The 17,729-nt window shown below is 41.2% G+C and overlaps 1 protein-coding gene across 3 annotated transcripts in view; it reads right to left on the bottom strand.

The window, feature by feature from the left end:
• Positions 1-10,720: 10,720 nt before the first annotated feature.
• Positions 10,721-17,729, bottom strand: part of LOC135474816 (sal-like protein 1) — a 64,372-nt gene continuing 57,363 nt past the window's right edge. For all 3 annotated transcript variants that reach the window (XM_064754414.1, XM_064754413.1, XM_064754415.1), the window contains one exon: positions 10,721-14,305. In XM_064754414.1, the coding sequence (XP_064610484.1) occupies positions 11,154-14,305 (3,152 nt within the window). In that variant the 3' untranslated portion in view covers positions 10,721-11,153. The remainder of the gene's footprint in view (positions 14,306-17,729) is intronic.

The following is a 17,729-nucleotide window of genomic DNA, read 5'->3' as shown; positions in this document are numbered from 1 at the left end:
TCCATAACACCACCTTCTATCAGATTTAACACCTATAACACCACCTTCTAGCTGATTTAACACCCCATAACACTATCTTCTAGCAGATTTAACACCCCATATCACCACATCCTATAGGACGCGACGAAAAAGGAAAAACGTCCTCTTGTGTAGATGAGACAGAGGGTATCTCTGACTTACCAAAACGTTTCACCGCTCTTAAAGTCACACGCAAGAAAAGGATTCAAGTTTTGTTGTCATTTTTGTTGTTGACGTGATATATTTTGTCATTACGTACATTTATCTAGATCATGCTTGTATTACACTTATTACGTATCCATGCATGTAAACAAACAAACTATACTGTAATTTTTCCAAACGAAAAGTAAATTAACTTGAAAAATAAAGTCATTGTTATCATTATTACCGAATTTAATACCACATGCTTCGATTAAATGAATGCACAGTACCAGGGCGACTGTAACAGGCTGTAATCAGGTAAACTGTAACAGGCTGTAATATCAGGGAAACTGTAACAGGCTGTAATCATGTAAACTGAAACAGTCTGTGATCCTGTAAAATGTAACAGACTGTAATCATGCAAACTGAAAGAGGCTGTAATCATGTAAAGTGAAACAGACTGGAATCAAGTTAACTGAGACAAAGAATGGCTTGAAACAGATTACACTAAAATACATTTAAAAAAGATCCTTTAAGAGGTTACAAATTTCTCTAGCTTAGGGCATGTAAAGGATTCTGTGTTTAAGTAGGACCAATAGGTTTATTGAAGGCAAGAATGATCTCCAGATTAAGGAATTAGAGAGAAAAGAAAACCAATTTTTTTTTAATAGAATGATATGCTTTATAGGAATAATTCTGTCCGTATCTCTAAACTTCTGTTTACATTCTGACTTCGTAGTGCATGAATTCAACATTTTCAAACAAAGGTTTTATTATGAGCACATAGCATGCCTATATCTGTCTTTAACATTTTACAAAAAAGCATTTTGTCTCTTCTTTTGTGGTTATTTTTCTGTAGTGTTAATACAATGCATTGACACTGAGTTTTCCCTCTGCTCCTTATACAGTGCAATGACTTTGATTGATTGATTTATTTATTTATTTGATTGGTGTTTTACGCCGAATATTTCACTTATACGACGGCGTCCAGCATTATGGTGGGAGGAAACTGGGGCATTGACATTGAGTTTTCCCTCTGCTCCTTAAATCACTTACCATCCATACGATCATGCATTTTCTGAAAGAAGTGAACTGATATTTTGTTGACTCATACATGAGGTGGGGTGGGGGAAGTGGAGAGGGTACTTTTCTTGCATTCATTGGAGTCTTTTTGCCCTCCTTTGACAAAACTTTTATCGAGTTGAGAAAATCTGATACCTATGTCAGATGAGATCATCATCTTTCCGGTGTGACTTCTTTGTCAACTTTAGTCGATGTCAGCTTTGACACACATATGTCTCTGTCAGAATGATGTAAACTTATCCCGAAACTATTCACTGTATACCAGTTTGGCACTCTCTATCTACCACTTACATCAGAAGTAATTTGTTCACTTATTTGGAGATGCATACCCATGCTCGGTAAAAATTCTCTCGTAAAAAAACTGCCTTACCCCATAATTCGCTGTCCGCGGAAAGATAACTCTTAAATAAACATAATTATACAATTTAAGCCTTGGCTCCTATATTTTGTCGACGAGATCCTATTATTTTGCGTAAGCTGAACTGTACGGCGTTATTACCTGGCGGAAACACTTGCTCGCTGTGTGTGTCCGCGTGCTCGTCCAGGTGTGTCCAGCCACAGTCAACATTTGTCGATAATTCTATGCCATTCTATACGCACATCAACATCACGTACTTATTTTTCATCGAAAAGTTTATATTTCGAGCATTAATCACCGCCACGACTCTCCTCCCTGCATACCGGCGCTAATTGAGGTGCTATTCACTATCCGGTTATGTAGCAAAGAAAAAGTACAGCCATTATAACCCCAGCCAAATATAAATCAAACGTCACGCGTGATTTCGTGCGAGTCAATGTAAATGTTCGAGATCTAATTGGCCCCTTCGTTATATTTCATTTTTCTACTCCGGTAATTTATTGGGCGATAGGGCACAAGAAAATTAGAGGCCGGATCCTTCAGCGAAATAAGCCTTAGGATTAACGACTATAACTACATCGTTGTAACAAACCTTTAAAGAAAAATGAGAAAATAAGCCATATTTCGTAACAATGTGATCGTCTCTCATAACAGCTTATTACGTATTACCTTACAACTAAAAGCAATTCGATCTGGTTCGTACGAGCCATGGAATGGAGGAATAAGGGTTGCAGGTCCCGTGCCCCATGGCTGTGGTACAGACCTGGAGGGTAGGGAGTTTTAGTACATGGGTGCACCTAACAGGTGAAACACGTGGCACAAATCGACACTTAGAGTTTAAACGGAATAACTGCACAGCACACTTCAAAACTTCCATGGGAATAATTTTAACAAGTTGGTGGCAAATAAAAGATCAAATCTTTTCCAGTGCGTTTAAAGTGGAAATATACTGCTAAAAATTTAAAATTAGTATGCACATAATTAATGTTTGGAGAACGTAAGTAGAAAGGTTTTTTCAGTCAACAAAAGTTGACTGAATTAAGTTGATAAACCCCCAAAAGCATTAATCATTAACTGCAAATGGAAATTTAAAACTTATTTTTTGTAATGCACACCATCCAGTATTGTGAAGAATTCGTCAGGTTTTTATTGGTTTAATGTACATGGCCTGGGTCCTATGAGCCTTCAGCAATACCCGTTGATATTAGTTGGGATGGATTTGTTCAAGTCTCAATGACAGCATTATTGATACCGGGGACTTATCACTGTTATTAATTTTCGGAGAAAGTGGCTGAATTTGCCCCATCTTGTCTAATTCACTGGGCAGATTCCCGTCGAAATAAGACCTTAGGGAACTTACACTGGCTGCCATAAAAATGAGGCATGGCCAAGACATGGCCGGAGCGAAGCCTTCTCAGATGGCAACAAATCTTCAAGGATATAAACACTTTTTATTGCCGGACCCAACTTCCACATTAAAGTCAATATTTCAATCTTGCCAATATTTCAACTTATTTTTATAATATGAAATCGTCATTGCCGCCATAGACCATTCCCAAGACAAATCCAGCTATAATCACAATTTTCATTTTATCGCCGTTGGAACTCTGGTGCAATGTTTCCCCTGTGATAGCCAAATCAAATAAACCTTTCCAACGACGCGACAAAATGATGAATTAGTTTTACTAACATCGCCAAGATGGCGCACTTGCATTTTGCCCAGAGTTTTAATCATTGGCAAATGGTCTTCTCTAGTTGCTCCTGTATTATGTATGCGCAATGGTTAGAAAGCTTAGAGTTTAATTATGCATCTAAGACTAGAAAATGCTTAAATATTTATCAACATGCAGCATTTGCTACCTTTATCATAAATATGACTTTGAAGTCCAGGCAATGCAGGGATATATCCATGTGTAACGCAAAATAAAGCTCAGTTCTGTAAATTTCCAAATCAGAAGTACAAAACTTGGTGGAATCACCCATAAAAGTTATACGGCTATGAAAGTGATGGTTGCTTTGTAATAACTGGCCAAAAATACACTCACGATCAAAAACGCCAATATTTCGTTCAAACGAGGGACTGCGTCTTTAATTTACAGTATGAAGGTCCACCATAAACAGAAAATATCTTTACTGAAAGTTTCACTGGTGCATTTCTACGTGCTGTCTAAGTTTCATTTTGGTTAACGTTTTTCTTCATATGTATAAAATAAACTTTATAATGTGATCATTTTTGTCATATTTTGGCAAGTTTAAAGTATTTGTGCCATAATCTGTCAGGCTTCCTTCGTAGTACAGTGAACTAACCAAGTAACTATGGATGACACGTTTCACCTCGTGAGAGCGTTCGAAACTCGGCGGGTTTTTACCTTTAGCAACATACTTTTTGTGTGAATAAAGATATACACTGTCTTGAATTAAATAAGTGATATCATGAATCAAAGTGGATAATTATTAAGCCTTAGTATTACGTAGCGTGTGGCAACTATAGCGAAACCATACAGGAATCCGGGTTGAGAGCATACGTGGTTCTCGAGATATCATTAACATGTTATGTGTAGAAGTACAAGGCTGAACGTTTATATATATATTTAATTGATGTATTAATATTTAACTGCGTGTTCAAAAATTCTGCAGTAAGTTACGTATGTGGTGCAGTGATTTTTTCCACTCTACAGTGTCTAATGCGGAAACCAAAAAAGATATTTCAGTCTGACCGGAGCAGGCTACCATTTTTCGACTTTATAACCTATATATTGCTTGAATGCATGCTTACCATATTCAAGGACTGGAAAAGTAAAACAGAACTGTAAAGAGAAATAGCCGTACGAGTGTGTCAGAAGTTATAGTCAGTTTCGTTTCTTGAGGTGAACAGTCACTTGAACTAGGGCAGATTTCCCGCCTTACCATACCAGGTTCTTTCATGATCAAAGCATTTCTAAGGATGAGTTGATTCGTTAACTTTGCCTGCTTATTAAGGATAATGTATTTGGTAAGAAATTCTTAACAAGTAGGTAGGTTTTTGCTTTACTTGTCATTAAAAATTGTCTGACCTAGTGTCGTCTTGTAAGGATCTGATTTCGTGATGTCTTGTAGGGATCTGACCTAGTTGTGTCCTGTAAGGATCTGATCTCATGTTGTCTTGCATACATCTGATCTTGTGTTTCTTGTAAGGGTCTTACCCCGTGTTGTCTTGTAAGGATCTGATCTAGTACTGTCTTGTAAGCATTTTACCTCGTGTTGTCTGGTAAAGATCTTTCCTCGTGCTGCCACCCAAGGATCTGACCTAGTGTTGTCATCTGAGGATCTGTCCTCATGTTGTCTTGCAAGATCGTCCCTCGTGTCGTCTTGCAAGATCTGACTTGGAGTTATGTTGTAAACGGGATATGACCTCGTGTTGTATTATAGGTATCTGATATCGTATTGTCTTGTTAAGATCTGATCAGTAAGAACAGTATTGTGTAGATTTATTACCATGTATATCTGCTGCATGTAATGTAGACATGAACTATACCCTGTTGACATATATTGTTACAGTACATACAGAGGTCAAAGGTCAACTTGTGATATGCTTCTTCCAGAGCTGAAGACGGGGGCCTATTGCGTAGACACCCTACATAGAGTTTCAGTTCAAAAGTGCACATTCGTTAAAACTCTACCTCCGTTTATGACGGTATAGGCTTAGTCGTCTTCTGAAAGACCAGTGGTCGGGTGACGACATGCTGTCATCTGTCGATGCGTGGTCTTACTAGTTGTTGATTACAAATGAATGGTTGTACCTTGTAAGTGACTCCAACTGAAATCAAGGAAGCATGATTTGTATTGTGAGAGTCGGCTGTGCTATAAATGCAGTGGTTTAGTTACAGTTAAGTCTTACGGTCTGTTATATTGCAAGCGTAAATTGCTGTAAACTACCTTTAAAGAACTAGGCCTCTAAAAATCGAAGTAGGCATCACTAAATAGGGCCATTTAAAACTATACATAAAAATATTTTAATTTATTATTTTTTTTGTAGGTTTTGGCGAAAAGAGCTAGGGGCGCTCAAATATTTGAATTCTAAGGTGGGCTGTATGGACCATGCTATCAGAGGTTGGGAACGCTGAAGCCACAGGAAGTTTTTTCAACTCTGTCACGACACTGAATGTTGGAATAAATGTTTTTGCCCATGTATGAAACATTAATGAAATAATGTTCCCAACAAGTCCTTCCTTCTGGTGAACATCAGGAAGAAAAGGTGATGTGACGTCAGCGTTCCTGGATTATGAGAGTATGGCTCATAAAGTTTTGAAATATTTGAATGCCTTTCCACGCTCTTAAAAAAATCTAAAAAATAAATTTAAGTATTTTTACACATAGTAGTTAGTTTTCTTTATGATGAATCTTACTTCATACTTAAGCTTTCTTTTACTTTAAGTACTAGAGCGGTCGATTCCACAAAACCGTTTCTGATTCAAATCAAGATTAGAAGTACTATTTCATAGCTTTTTTATTGTGGGCGGGGGTGGGGGTTAAAATTTTGACCACCTCATCAAAGTTATCTTCACACCAAATCTTCACAAAATATCATTAATAAAATATGAAAATTCTAGTCCCAAGAATTAAGCCTTGCGACGAGTTTTTAAGTCTCAGTTTAAGTCAAAAATGTAGGATAGCTACAATTTGACTGGTTGACAACGGTTTTCTAGCAACGAGTGTAAGGATGAATTGCCTTCTAAGGGTTAGTTGTGTTGTAAGGGGTCAGTGGTCTCATTGGTTGGAATCTGGTGTATAACGATCCGAGGCATCTTGACGTACGTCGTCGCGTGCATATTAAATATTCATCAGAGGCACGTTAGTAGAAATTGATCACAAGGTTGTCTGACCTGAGGTAAAATATCAGGCGTACTTTTCACCTTAATGTGCGTGTGGCTGGACTAAAATTCCACATTGTAGGCGCTTTGGTAAAAGTCACTGTGATTTGGCATTAAATAATGTAGGGGGATGACATTATCTTTTCCATACAGGGCTGCCAGTGGCGGGTAACCATAGTCATCCAGACACCGTTCCAGTGTGATTGTGTGTATTGGTCATGTATCAGAAAGCAGTGACATCTCAGGCCGCACATCACAACGGTGTATCAGGAATGGACCTCAAAGTCTTATTTCACCGACTCGAAGAATATATATTTCGTAACAAAGGAAACTTCTTTTCATACGATTGTTGTAAGTACAAAACAGATAGTATTTAGAGTATTTGATTTCTGAAGTTTCATTTTTTATTTTTTTTATTTTTCTTTTAAGAATTTTGAGTACAACGGTCACTGCTGTTTACAATTTTCACATACACGCTGACAAAAAGACACCGTTTAGCGATAGGTAACCCTTGAGTGACGTTCTGTTGTCTGATCTATGCTGTCCCACAACCTTACCTGAGATGCATGCAAGGCTATAACATGAGAGTGCTGACCTTGACAAGGCTATGACATGAGTACTGACCTTGACCAGGCTATAACATGAGTGCTGACCTTGACAAGGCTATGACATGAGAGTGCTGACCTTGACCAGGCTATGACATGACAGTGCTGACCTTGACTTAGAGGTTAATATATAAGGCTCTCAAGAAGAACAAATGACATTTATTATAAACATTTATTATTATTTTACATTTATTAGAAACATGTGTAGGCTGTTTCAGTTGTGGCTATCGTGACGAGTAGGGTCAACCTATTGTATCTCCTAAAGTAGAGGATAAACTTTCAAACGTAACGGTGTATCCAAAACAATAGCTGCATTCAAACAACTACCCTCGATGGTCAACCTGGTAGTTTATCAAGGCGTGCACATTGCAAGGAATTGCGTGCACATTGCACTGCCTCCTCGATTCTTGACCATAGTGACCTTCACACATAACAATGTAGGATTTATCATATTTGTTATACGATATACATTGATGCTTTAAGCCGTGTGCAAGAATGCTTAACTTTTGACCGAATTGGAGGCTTATGGGTGGAGAAAAGCTGGCAAAGTCCGGAGAAGACCTGGCAAAGCCCAGAGAAAACCTGAGGAAAACCTGACAAAGCCCGGAAAACCGGAAGGAAACCTGACAAAGCCCCGAGAAGACCTAACAAAGCCCGGAAAAAAACTGACAAAACCCGGGGGAAACCTGGCAAAAACACAGAGGAAACCTGACAAAGCCCGGAGAAAACGTGATTTAAAGCCGCATCAGTACATACAGTCGTATTAATCAAGGGCTAATCGTCCTCAAGAAACCTCATTTAATGGCTTAGCCAGAGTCTGTATGTGGCAAGACAACCAGAAACTTGCCATCCCAGGTTACTGATGGCAGAATCAAAAAGAGAGTACAAAAGCAATTTTTTTTTATGTTTTTGGAACAGTGTTTATTCCACAGCTTTAGTCAAAATATACCACTAAGTGTGTCACCCCATAATGTGACCAGAAAGGGTAGACAAGAGTGGCCGGGATATTTCCCCACTTTTCACCAAAACCAGACTGTTTGACGTACAGAGCTGTGCTAGTCGCCATTTTGTCCACAATGTCCAACATGTCGAATATAAAAAATAGCCACATCTTCCAAAACACAATTTCCTATTTTGTTTTGGTACAGTTCCTACAACTAAACCTTGGAGAAACAATCAGTTTCATTTAAAGCTACGAACTTCATAAGTGTTCGTAAACAATAGATAATCTACCTGAAACTATTTACAACAAAAAGAAACAAGTACAGATGTAAAACGATGTGAGAAGAAATCACAAAAACTACTCCCAACTGATTAAAGCTCTTTTTCATTAATAAAGACATAACTTCATAAAAAAATGTTAAACCAAAGGTAAACATGATATGACTTGAGACATGAAGCAAATTTCAAATCAGATACGTGAACAACAAAACGCTTTCATACCCTACAATTATATGTAAACAAGCTTAAGTAAGAACACTGTTTTGGATAGAGTTGCTTCGAGCTCACGGACCAACTATTTATTTATTTATTTCATTGGTGTTTTACGCCGTACTCAAGAATATTTCACTTATACGACGGCGGCCAGCATTAAGGTGGGTGGAAACCGGGCAGAGCTCGTTGGGAAACCCACGACCATCCGCAGGTTGCTGGCAGACCCGGCCTAACTACATGTCATCATCAGGCAAACGTTCGCTGTGTCCTTAACTAGAACTGACGGTTTTATATATCAATTTCTTTGATCAATTTCTTTATTGAAGGCAGATAAGAGGTGAGGGTATAGGGGGTCGTGATATCATCAGACCCAAAACATCTGCCAGATAAAAACGATGGCGGTACAATGCCACAGAACTGAAATATTAACTGATTTATTTCAAATGAAAACATGAGAGAAAAAAAAAACAAATTTAAAATGTGACCGTAGTTAAATGTAATATCGCTTTGACAAGATAAACAAAAATCCGTAATAAAATGCAATAAAAAAGATTTTCTTAATATCAAAAAATGCGCTGTGTGTAATCTTTTCCTAGGATGTTTCCCGTTCGTCCTATTGCGTATAGCTAATGTGACTTGCGTTTCATATTGCAGTAAACACTAAACTCACGACAAACGAGACATACAAAAATGAGTACGAGTGTACACGAGACAACCAGTCAACACAAAGTTGAATGCGAGACGTTGTCAGTCTGGTATAAACGAGACAACTATTAAGTATGGCATCCTTCAAGACCGATAGCCCACGTCCCGTGACAACAGGCCACGCCCCGTGACAACAGGCCACGCCCCCTGCCACGAGACGTGGTAATGGAAGACTAATGCACACTATATCCACCTAATATTTAACGGTGACTACAAGTCTGAAGGAAGGGTGGGAACGTCAGCACCAATTCGACTTTAAATAAATGGGTGGAAAGCATATACATCTAACTGGCAAAAATTATGGCAAGATTTTCATAGCTTAATGACCCTTCCAATAGTTTACCCGAACAGGAAGGTAATTTCAACTCCTCTTGACTTAGATGAGAAACATAACAAAAAATATGGCAAGATATGGTATGACGATACCATTAAATGAACGGTCAAGTTTATCTTTGGCAAACCTATATTGCATAGACCTTTCGAAGAGGTGGGTACAGTGTTCAAATGGTTCACGCTACGCAAAGGGCAATCCTCAAAATCTTTGAAATACAATGTAGATGACATTCGGTAGTACTATAAGGGAAATCGAGATGACAGCTTTACTGGGACAAAGTGTTTCTACCACTGATTTCATTTAATAACCTTGAAGGAAAACAGTTCGACAATAGTCAAACTGGCACCAGAAGCATACTAGTGAACAAAAATCCTAACAATTGAACAAAATAATCCCATAACAGAAAAACATAAGAAAATAAGGATAATAAGAACAACAATTTTTGAATTGATGCTTGGTGTGGCCGTATTGTGTTAGTAGATGTGTTCTGACAAACATACCACTTTTTAAGGGAGGAGTAAGTGTCATATTTTCACGATGTAGAAGTATATTACTGAAAGACAAATTTCGCACAGGGACTACTCATATCATAAGGAGCATTATGTACAGTATTGGGGAAAATCATAAAGTGAGTTCAGTTAACAGTAAATTCTAGCTATATTTCCTCTAGCCTAAATGCTGCAGGTTAGTGTATAGACTTGATATGCATTATACAATGGTTGATTGCTGTCGACGAGGACAGAGACAGTGAATTTCACAGAGGTCCAGTCATTCACACCGAACTCGGATGTAAACTAACAATGTGATATAGATATATGTATATTTAAATGTATATACAAACACTCCACGAGACTATATTTAAGTATCAAAGACCAGAGCAGTCCATATATGAGGTGTAAAACTTGTCACTAACCATCAACTATATCAATACTTTTTTTTCATATTTCATCGGTTTTGATTTATCAGTATTCGACTCACTTCAACCGCCAGTATGTGCCGGCCAACATCTTTTGATTTGCAAGGTACATTAACAGTTCAGCAACAAGTTATTGTAAATCCAGTACATTGAACAAGACATGCATGATATATACGTGTATACATATATATATATATATATGTGTGTGTGTATATATATATATATATATATATATATATATATATATATATATATATACACAGATACAGTTCGTAACAAATCCACAAATTACAGGGTTGTCTACAACCTCGGGACTATTTTAGTTCGTATTCCACGTCGCACCAATTGAGATCAAGGTCATTTTTCTATTCCCTCCTGTTATTTTGCACTACATAACAGAGCTTTCTGATATAATAATTAAAGCTTTGAAGTACAACACAGTGTTTCATTCCTTTGTCCCACAGCACAGGTGTGTTATATATTCTCATTGTCTAACATAAACAGTGGGCTAGTCCAGACAAAACGAACAACACTATAGACACCACAAACAACGTCCTGAAGGGGTTCCTGGTGCATGGAATGCCTTAGGTAGAATGCAGTGTAAAATCAAGTGTCGGATCATGAGGTCCCACAGTAAAAGTTTTCTCTTCACAACAATGAAATTGTGTACTGTCTCCTACACAGATATGCTAGTTACCCTCACGTTAGGTCACGCTACCATCTTGGCAGGTGCCTCCTCACGGAAATGTTGGGATCTGATATGATGGTCGAGCGCCGTAGGAGAGGAACAGACAAAGCTGCAGATGTGACATGTGCTTTTCCACAGCCATGGAGACATGTCCGAATGAGCCCGGGACTCATGCACGTCTTCCCTCGCTGGGGAAGCGCTGGTGGGCGGTGGCGACACCGACGAGGTACCGGAGGAATTGGAGGATTTCATGCTGAGATCGAGTTCACCAGAACTAGAGACTCTCACATTCTCATCGCCTTCGCTGGATTCTTCTTGGCGTTTCTCACCAGAATGTTGGCGTTCTCTGTTGGTCGTGCGAGCATCGTTGTGGTTCTCTTCTTTCGAGACTGGCGAGGTCATCGGAGAGACGAATGGAATCGGCCCGGCGTGACCCAAACCTCCGTTTAGACTCTGAATCACGGATATTTCGTTTAGTTTGGGAGACATGCCATTAAGAAATGGTGGTGGGTACTGGAAGAAGAAATCTGGAGACCTGTGCGGGAATGCTCCAGCAGCAGCGGCGGCCAAAAAAGGATTTTCTTTCGGGCTAAACATGAATGGTGGCTCGATTGACATCCTGCGACCGCGTCGGGATGGACTATTGTTCCACATGTGGGTGCCCATATGAACTTTCAGATTACCTTTCGTGGTAAACGCCTTTCCACAAACGGTGCATTTGAAAGGTTTGTCACCAGTGTGAGTGCGGATATGTATCTGCAGGGCGCTGGCGCTGGAGAAATGCTTCATGCAGACTTGGCACTGGTGTTTGGGGGCACCTCGCCTTACAAACGGGGAGGGGGTTTCGCTTGAACAGGATGATGCGGACGATGGGCGATGGTTGGCTGGCGTTTCCGGATTACTGCTCACGCTAGTCTGGTCTTCTTGTTTTACTTCCGTAGGTTCTGCTTCTCCATTCTGCTCCGCAAAAGCTTCAGACGGCAGGTCTCTAATCTTATGCGTTAGCATATGTTGTTTCATGTTGCCTTTAGTTGAAAAGCAGCGGTCGCAGACTTCACATTTGAAGGGCCTTTCTTTGGTGTGACTTCTGTAGTGTATTTCCAAAGCGCTTCTGCAAGCGAACGTTTTCAGGCAGATGTTGCAAGTTGTGTTGGGTTTTCCGTCTGCATTTTGCCGGTTGAGATTCATCATTGTTCCACCCGGGCTCAATATCGGGAAGTATATATTTGACCCTTCATCAGAACAGATGGATCCAGCGTAGGACTTAGAAGACTTGGCTCCGTCATCCTTGCTTCCAACTGACCCAGCCTCGGACGGCGCACGGCCAACTGGCGACGTAGTGAGCGATCTGTCAAACCGACCCTCAGAATGGGAGCTTGGAGACGCTGGACGGTTGTCATTATGGTCCGATTTCGCGAGCTCTGCTTCTTGTAGCCTTTCCATAGGTTTGAAGGCTGTTACAGAATTGATAGCACGTACTTTCTCCTCAAGGGCGGCTAGAGAGGTGGAATACATTGAACTGTACCCACTTAAAGACAATGTTGACGTGTAGGGTGCGTAGGGTGACTCGTAGTTTCTTGGACTTGGAGATTTCATGGATTCAGATTCACTTGACATGGCGGATCCAGGTCTATCTTCAACCTTCTGCTTCTTTTCGTCTTCCACATCTTCTTGATGTCCGCTCATCTGACTGATTTCATCGTCAGACTGTGGCAATCTCTCCTTATTGTCCGTGGAAGTATTCAACTCACCGTTGCGGTCTTCATCTTTGGATTCAGATTTGATGGCCTCTTTTTCACAATTGTCTGTCTCCATTTTTTCCTTGCTTGGGCGTTTGCTCAAATCCAATTCCATTAACTGTTCTGGGTCTCGTTTCGGCGGATGAAACGGTGGAAATGGAGACGTCTTGCTCAAATCAAGTTCGCCTGATCTGGGTAAACCGTAAGGGTTGTCGTGGAACGGTGGCCTTGGAGTCCATTCCAGAGCCCGGAATGGGTTTTCCTGGGGCATATGATGTTCAGATCCAGTTCCGATTGTATGCATTCGAATATGCTGCTGAAGAACAAGCAGGTTGGTGAATTGCTTGTGGCATACAGGACACTGGTGCATCATTCTCATCGGAGGTTTGGCGCGATGAACTCCCATATGAGTTTTGAGGTTGCCCTTCGTTGTGAAACTCCTCCCGCATATTTTGCATCGAAATGGTCTTTCTCCAGTGTGAATTCTGTAATGCATCTGGAGTGCACTTTTACAGCTGAGAACGCGATGGCAGATGACACACTGATTGGGATCGGTTAACTTCTGCTCGATGTTCTGCACCAGAGCTTCCAGTTTGGAAGTTTCTGACTTGGAAATCTCCATGTACTCCTCAAGATTTTCGCCAGACTCGATTGTTTTCGTGGGCATGATTACTCCGTTTTCGTCTCTTACTTCTGGGACGTCGCTACTTGGCCGCGGTGGAACAAATGGTAGCTCCATGGGTGGTGGTAGCATTGGGTTGAAGTGTGGCATGGCGGTCATGATGGTTGGTGACATCATGGCAAGAGACATTGGCAGGGTTGAGGTAGGCCCAGCCATTATCATGTTGTTCATGCTAGCAATGCTGCTGCTGAGGGAGGAGATGATGGGAGAGGTGAGTTTAGAGGCTGACACTGAAGGCGATGTGATCGGGTCTCTGTGGAAATTCGCCTGAGAGGTGGTTGAGGTGTTAGCACTTTCCTTCACGTCAGGAGAGGTGCGCGGTGGAGCTTCACTGCCCACGCCAGTAGGACTAGAATCGGAGCGTGGTGTGTGATGGCTTGCCACGACCGGACTAGAGCTTGATTCTCCCAGAAGCTGTATTTTACTGGGCAAGCTGGAATGGGATGAGGAACTGGTCATCTCTGAGGAACGTGGTGCCATATGAGGTGGAGGTGGTGGTGGTGGTGGTGCTGGGTGATGGTGGCGGTGGCTTGTCGACGGTGGGCGGTGAGAGCTCGATGGAATAGAGCTGCCGACTGAGTGGGACCGGTGCTGTTTTGGCAGATTCGGCAGATGGTCCAGGTGCTCCGGGACTGGATGAGGATTCATTGGAACATGAGGGTACTTGGCCTTATGTCTGGAAAAATGGACCTTCAGGTTACCTCTTGTCGAAAACCGGTTCCCGCAAATGTTACACTTGAACGGCCGTTCACCTACAACACAATAAAAAAGTCCGCGTTAAATACAACGACATTCGTACCAAAAATAAAGTTCAAAACGACTAAGTACAAAGGCATTCCATCTATGACACTCTCTCACTGCTTATAATACAACATTTCCGTGTAAATTAACGAATGACTCTTCTTCTTCACATCAAAGGTTGGGCTTAGGAAATGTTTAGTTCTGAGTTACATCGTTTAGGACGTCTTTAACTCCCCAGATTATAACCTCCAGTGCAATGGACACAATCCAGTGACAGAATAAGCATATATGTGGTTTTATCTCCAAACATATGCTGCTGGACATGAAAGCAGCGCAGGAGGAGGTCCCTGTCTTCTCTGTTAATATTTCTACACTACAGCTCAAGTATGAAAGAGCCTAGTCCAAAACAGCACACTTCTTAATCGATCAACATACGAGGGAAAGGTACAATTGTATATCGTTAGCAGAACATTTATGAACAATGTGCTTATCATCTGTCCCTTTCCCTGTTTATAAACAACGCATTGGTTTAGGTGTTACCGCCAAAGGAAGCTAGAATTTTGGTCTAGATGCAGAACGGACATATGCGGAATAAAACATAGAGAGAATGCAACAGAAAACACAGGCCCGTCGAGAGTGACCCAAGACATTTCGTATTGGTGTTACAGAGTATGTTTTGTTGTAGCCATGCAGGCTAGGTGCTTACCGGCAAATGTTAGGAAGGCCAGAGTGGGAGTAAGAAAGCACACAATGGTATGTCTCACGAAAATGTTTGCACCTAAAAATACCTAGATATAAGCAACTAATGTATCTCTGGTAGAAAAGCCCCCGCATGTATACAGGGATCTTTGAAAAACTCCACAACCGACCCGGGAAATAGCATATTGTTTACGTACAACCAGAAAATATATGCCAGCAAATGTGTACATGTTCTACATTCCAATGGCGAGCAGACAACGCGTTCCATGAACCGAGATAATCAACTCACGAGTTCTGTTGAGGACAATCATAGTTCCCTTGACCAGAAACAATGTGATTAGCTACTGTACCATGAGAGGAGAAAGCCTTCCATTAAGAATTAAATGGCACATCTGGTTTCTTAGAAACACCTCAGACAATGGTCAAGATTGACAGGACACTCGAGCCAAACTTCAAAACAAAAAAGGAATTTCAGGTCTGATATTTCGACATTCAAACACAAATCTACAACGGGAATGCAAAACAGGTCGCGAATTACCTGTTTCCCTCCCATACAACCCCTGGCTTAGCAGAGGAAGGTACAAAACGGGAGAAAAATTTGGATAAAGCACGTGCCTAATCCGGTCGTATCGGTAACATCCCGGGCGATTTGGTGTCACTAAAGACACGAAATGCGCTTGGCAAGATGTCACCGAAAGCCATAGGTCAACAATGGCCGTGTCTGTTGAGACACGTTGGAGATGACCGGCCCACGACGACCGTGTGTTAGAACCTTTACAACGGCGCACGTTATGAAATTCCACAACGGGCCTCAATTTCACTTCCACGTGCTGAACAGGCCATTCAAGCATCGCAGCATCAGTCAGTTTTGCCGACACTTACTCCGTCCGTTATTCAACACAGCAGGAAGAAATGTTTTCCTGCGGCAACTTTTATCTCGGGTCTATCGGAGATTATGAACAGGTGATTAACTGCTTGTGTGTTATTTTATCGCACGCTCGTTTATACCCCTTCCACTACTTCGCTGTCTTGGCAATTGTGCTTTGTGAACAAAAGGCAGAACAAAATCCGTCCATGGCTAGAGTGCCCCACGATTACAGTGTTTACTTATAACCGTTAGTATTGGTGTAGACGGAATAATAACGAACCAGAGCAAAGGGAGGGAAAATCAAACTTTTTCGTGTAGAGTTTCTTCTATACAGAAGGAATTGTCACTGTGTTCAGGATTTGTCAGTATCTCCTATAATGCTGAATTTCCAGTTTTTTATAGGTTAGACAGAATCGATACATATTAAGTAACGCATTCTTTTACGAAATGGACAAATGATATTGTCCTATCTAGTCTACACAACATCAAATCTTTATTTGCGTAAGGCTGTACAATTTACACCACTCTATGCCAGGTGACAGTGTTGTACAAATCGTTAGTAGGACATAGTATACATCAGAAAGAACACATGACAAAGAATGCTTGGCAGTCAGCATTCTGACGAATTGAAACTCAGGGAGAGAATCGGGCTCCATCCTCACGGCTGCAGCGGTCTGGCGGACAGATGTGGGGTATGTTCATCGCCACCGGGGTCCTCCGCTGTTCAACATCCGCCCCCAACGGGCAAAATGATATATCAAATAATGGCCCAGGTATGGCCGAAGAGATATTCAACTCATTTGTGCATAGCTCAGCTAGCTTTGAGAAAAAATGCCACGTATGTATGGATGCGGGGCACATGGTAGCGCTATGGTTTTAATAAGGTGTCGTTTGCAATGATATTTCAGTAAGCAGACAAAACCGACGTGGGAATACAGGAGGATAAAGAGAAGTGATTTGGGCCAAATGTGCCAGGTGTCCCTGCTTCAAGCATCCCATTGATAGCGGTCTGGGGAGAACAAACACGCGTCATCGATAGGAAAGCTATCCGAGGCACCCTGTGGAAATGGTTAGTTTTCACTGAAGGAATGACACGGATATTTCTTGCTCCCCTTCGCTTTCCGTCCCATCACCGCCTGTTGTGAAAGCACTAAATACGGGCGACACATTTACGGGTGTCCAATTACCATAACATCCTAGTAAATGAAAACAAGGACATCCGTACACGGTATGCTGAGAGGGAACCCACCTCTTGTCACATTCAAAGTAAATATCAAAAGGTTTAACCGCCTCCCTTCAAAATTTTCTTTTTATCGGCTCAATCTTAGACTCTGATTTGGTGTGGGAACAAATATTTCTTAACAAAACAGAACGGCAGATCATACTAGTAGAAACATCTATGCCCGTCTGTTAGGAAATGGTTTTGTTTTCACATGAAAGTGAACAAAGTCTGGTGAGCGAGATACTGACCATCCGGTGAAGCGCGCGGGGCGTCGCCATGGGCAACCAGCAATTACGATGATATCAAATAGCGAGTAACTGCGTTTCTTACAAGCTAAGTGATTCGAAATGGTGTCAAATTGTCTATGCAGAAGATTCCCTCCCCGTTACTCCTGAAGGAAGCGGATTCTGTTTCTACTTAATCTCGGGGTCTATTTGTGTTTCTTCGCGCTAAAACTGGCTGCTCAGACGTCGGCAGGAACAGCGGGCAGACACAGGTGGATACAATACTCACTAGTTTAAACGATCGCGATAACGGACACAGACTCAAAGGGCATCCGTTCCCCCTTCACTATCGCCAAACATTTTAACAATCGTCTTTTTGGCCTGAGTTGGTCCGCAAACTGTCGAGAGACGAGTCAGTTATT

This window comes from Liolophura sinensis, chromosome 9 (assembly GCF_032854445.1).
Source record: "Liolophura sinensis isolate JHLJ2023 chromosome 9, CUHK_Ljap_v2, whole genome shotgun sequence".
NCBI lineage: Eukaryota > Metazoa > Mollusca > Polyplacophora > Chitonida > Chitonidae > Liolophura > Liolophura sinensis.
Note: the sequence above shows the minus strand (reverse complement) of the source record. Positions and strands in the feature narration are given on the sequence as shown.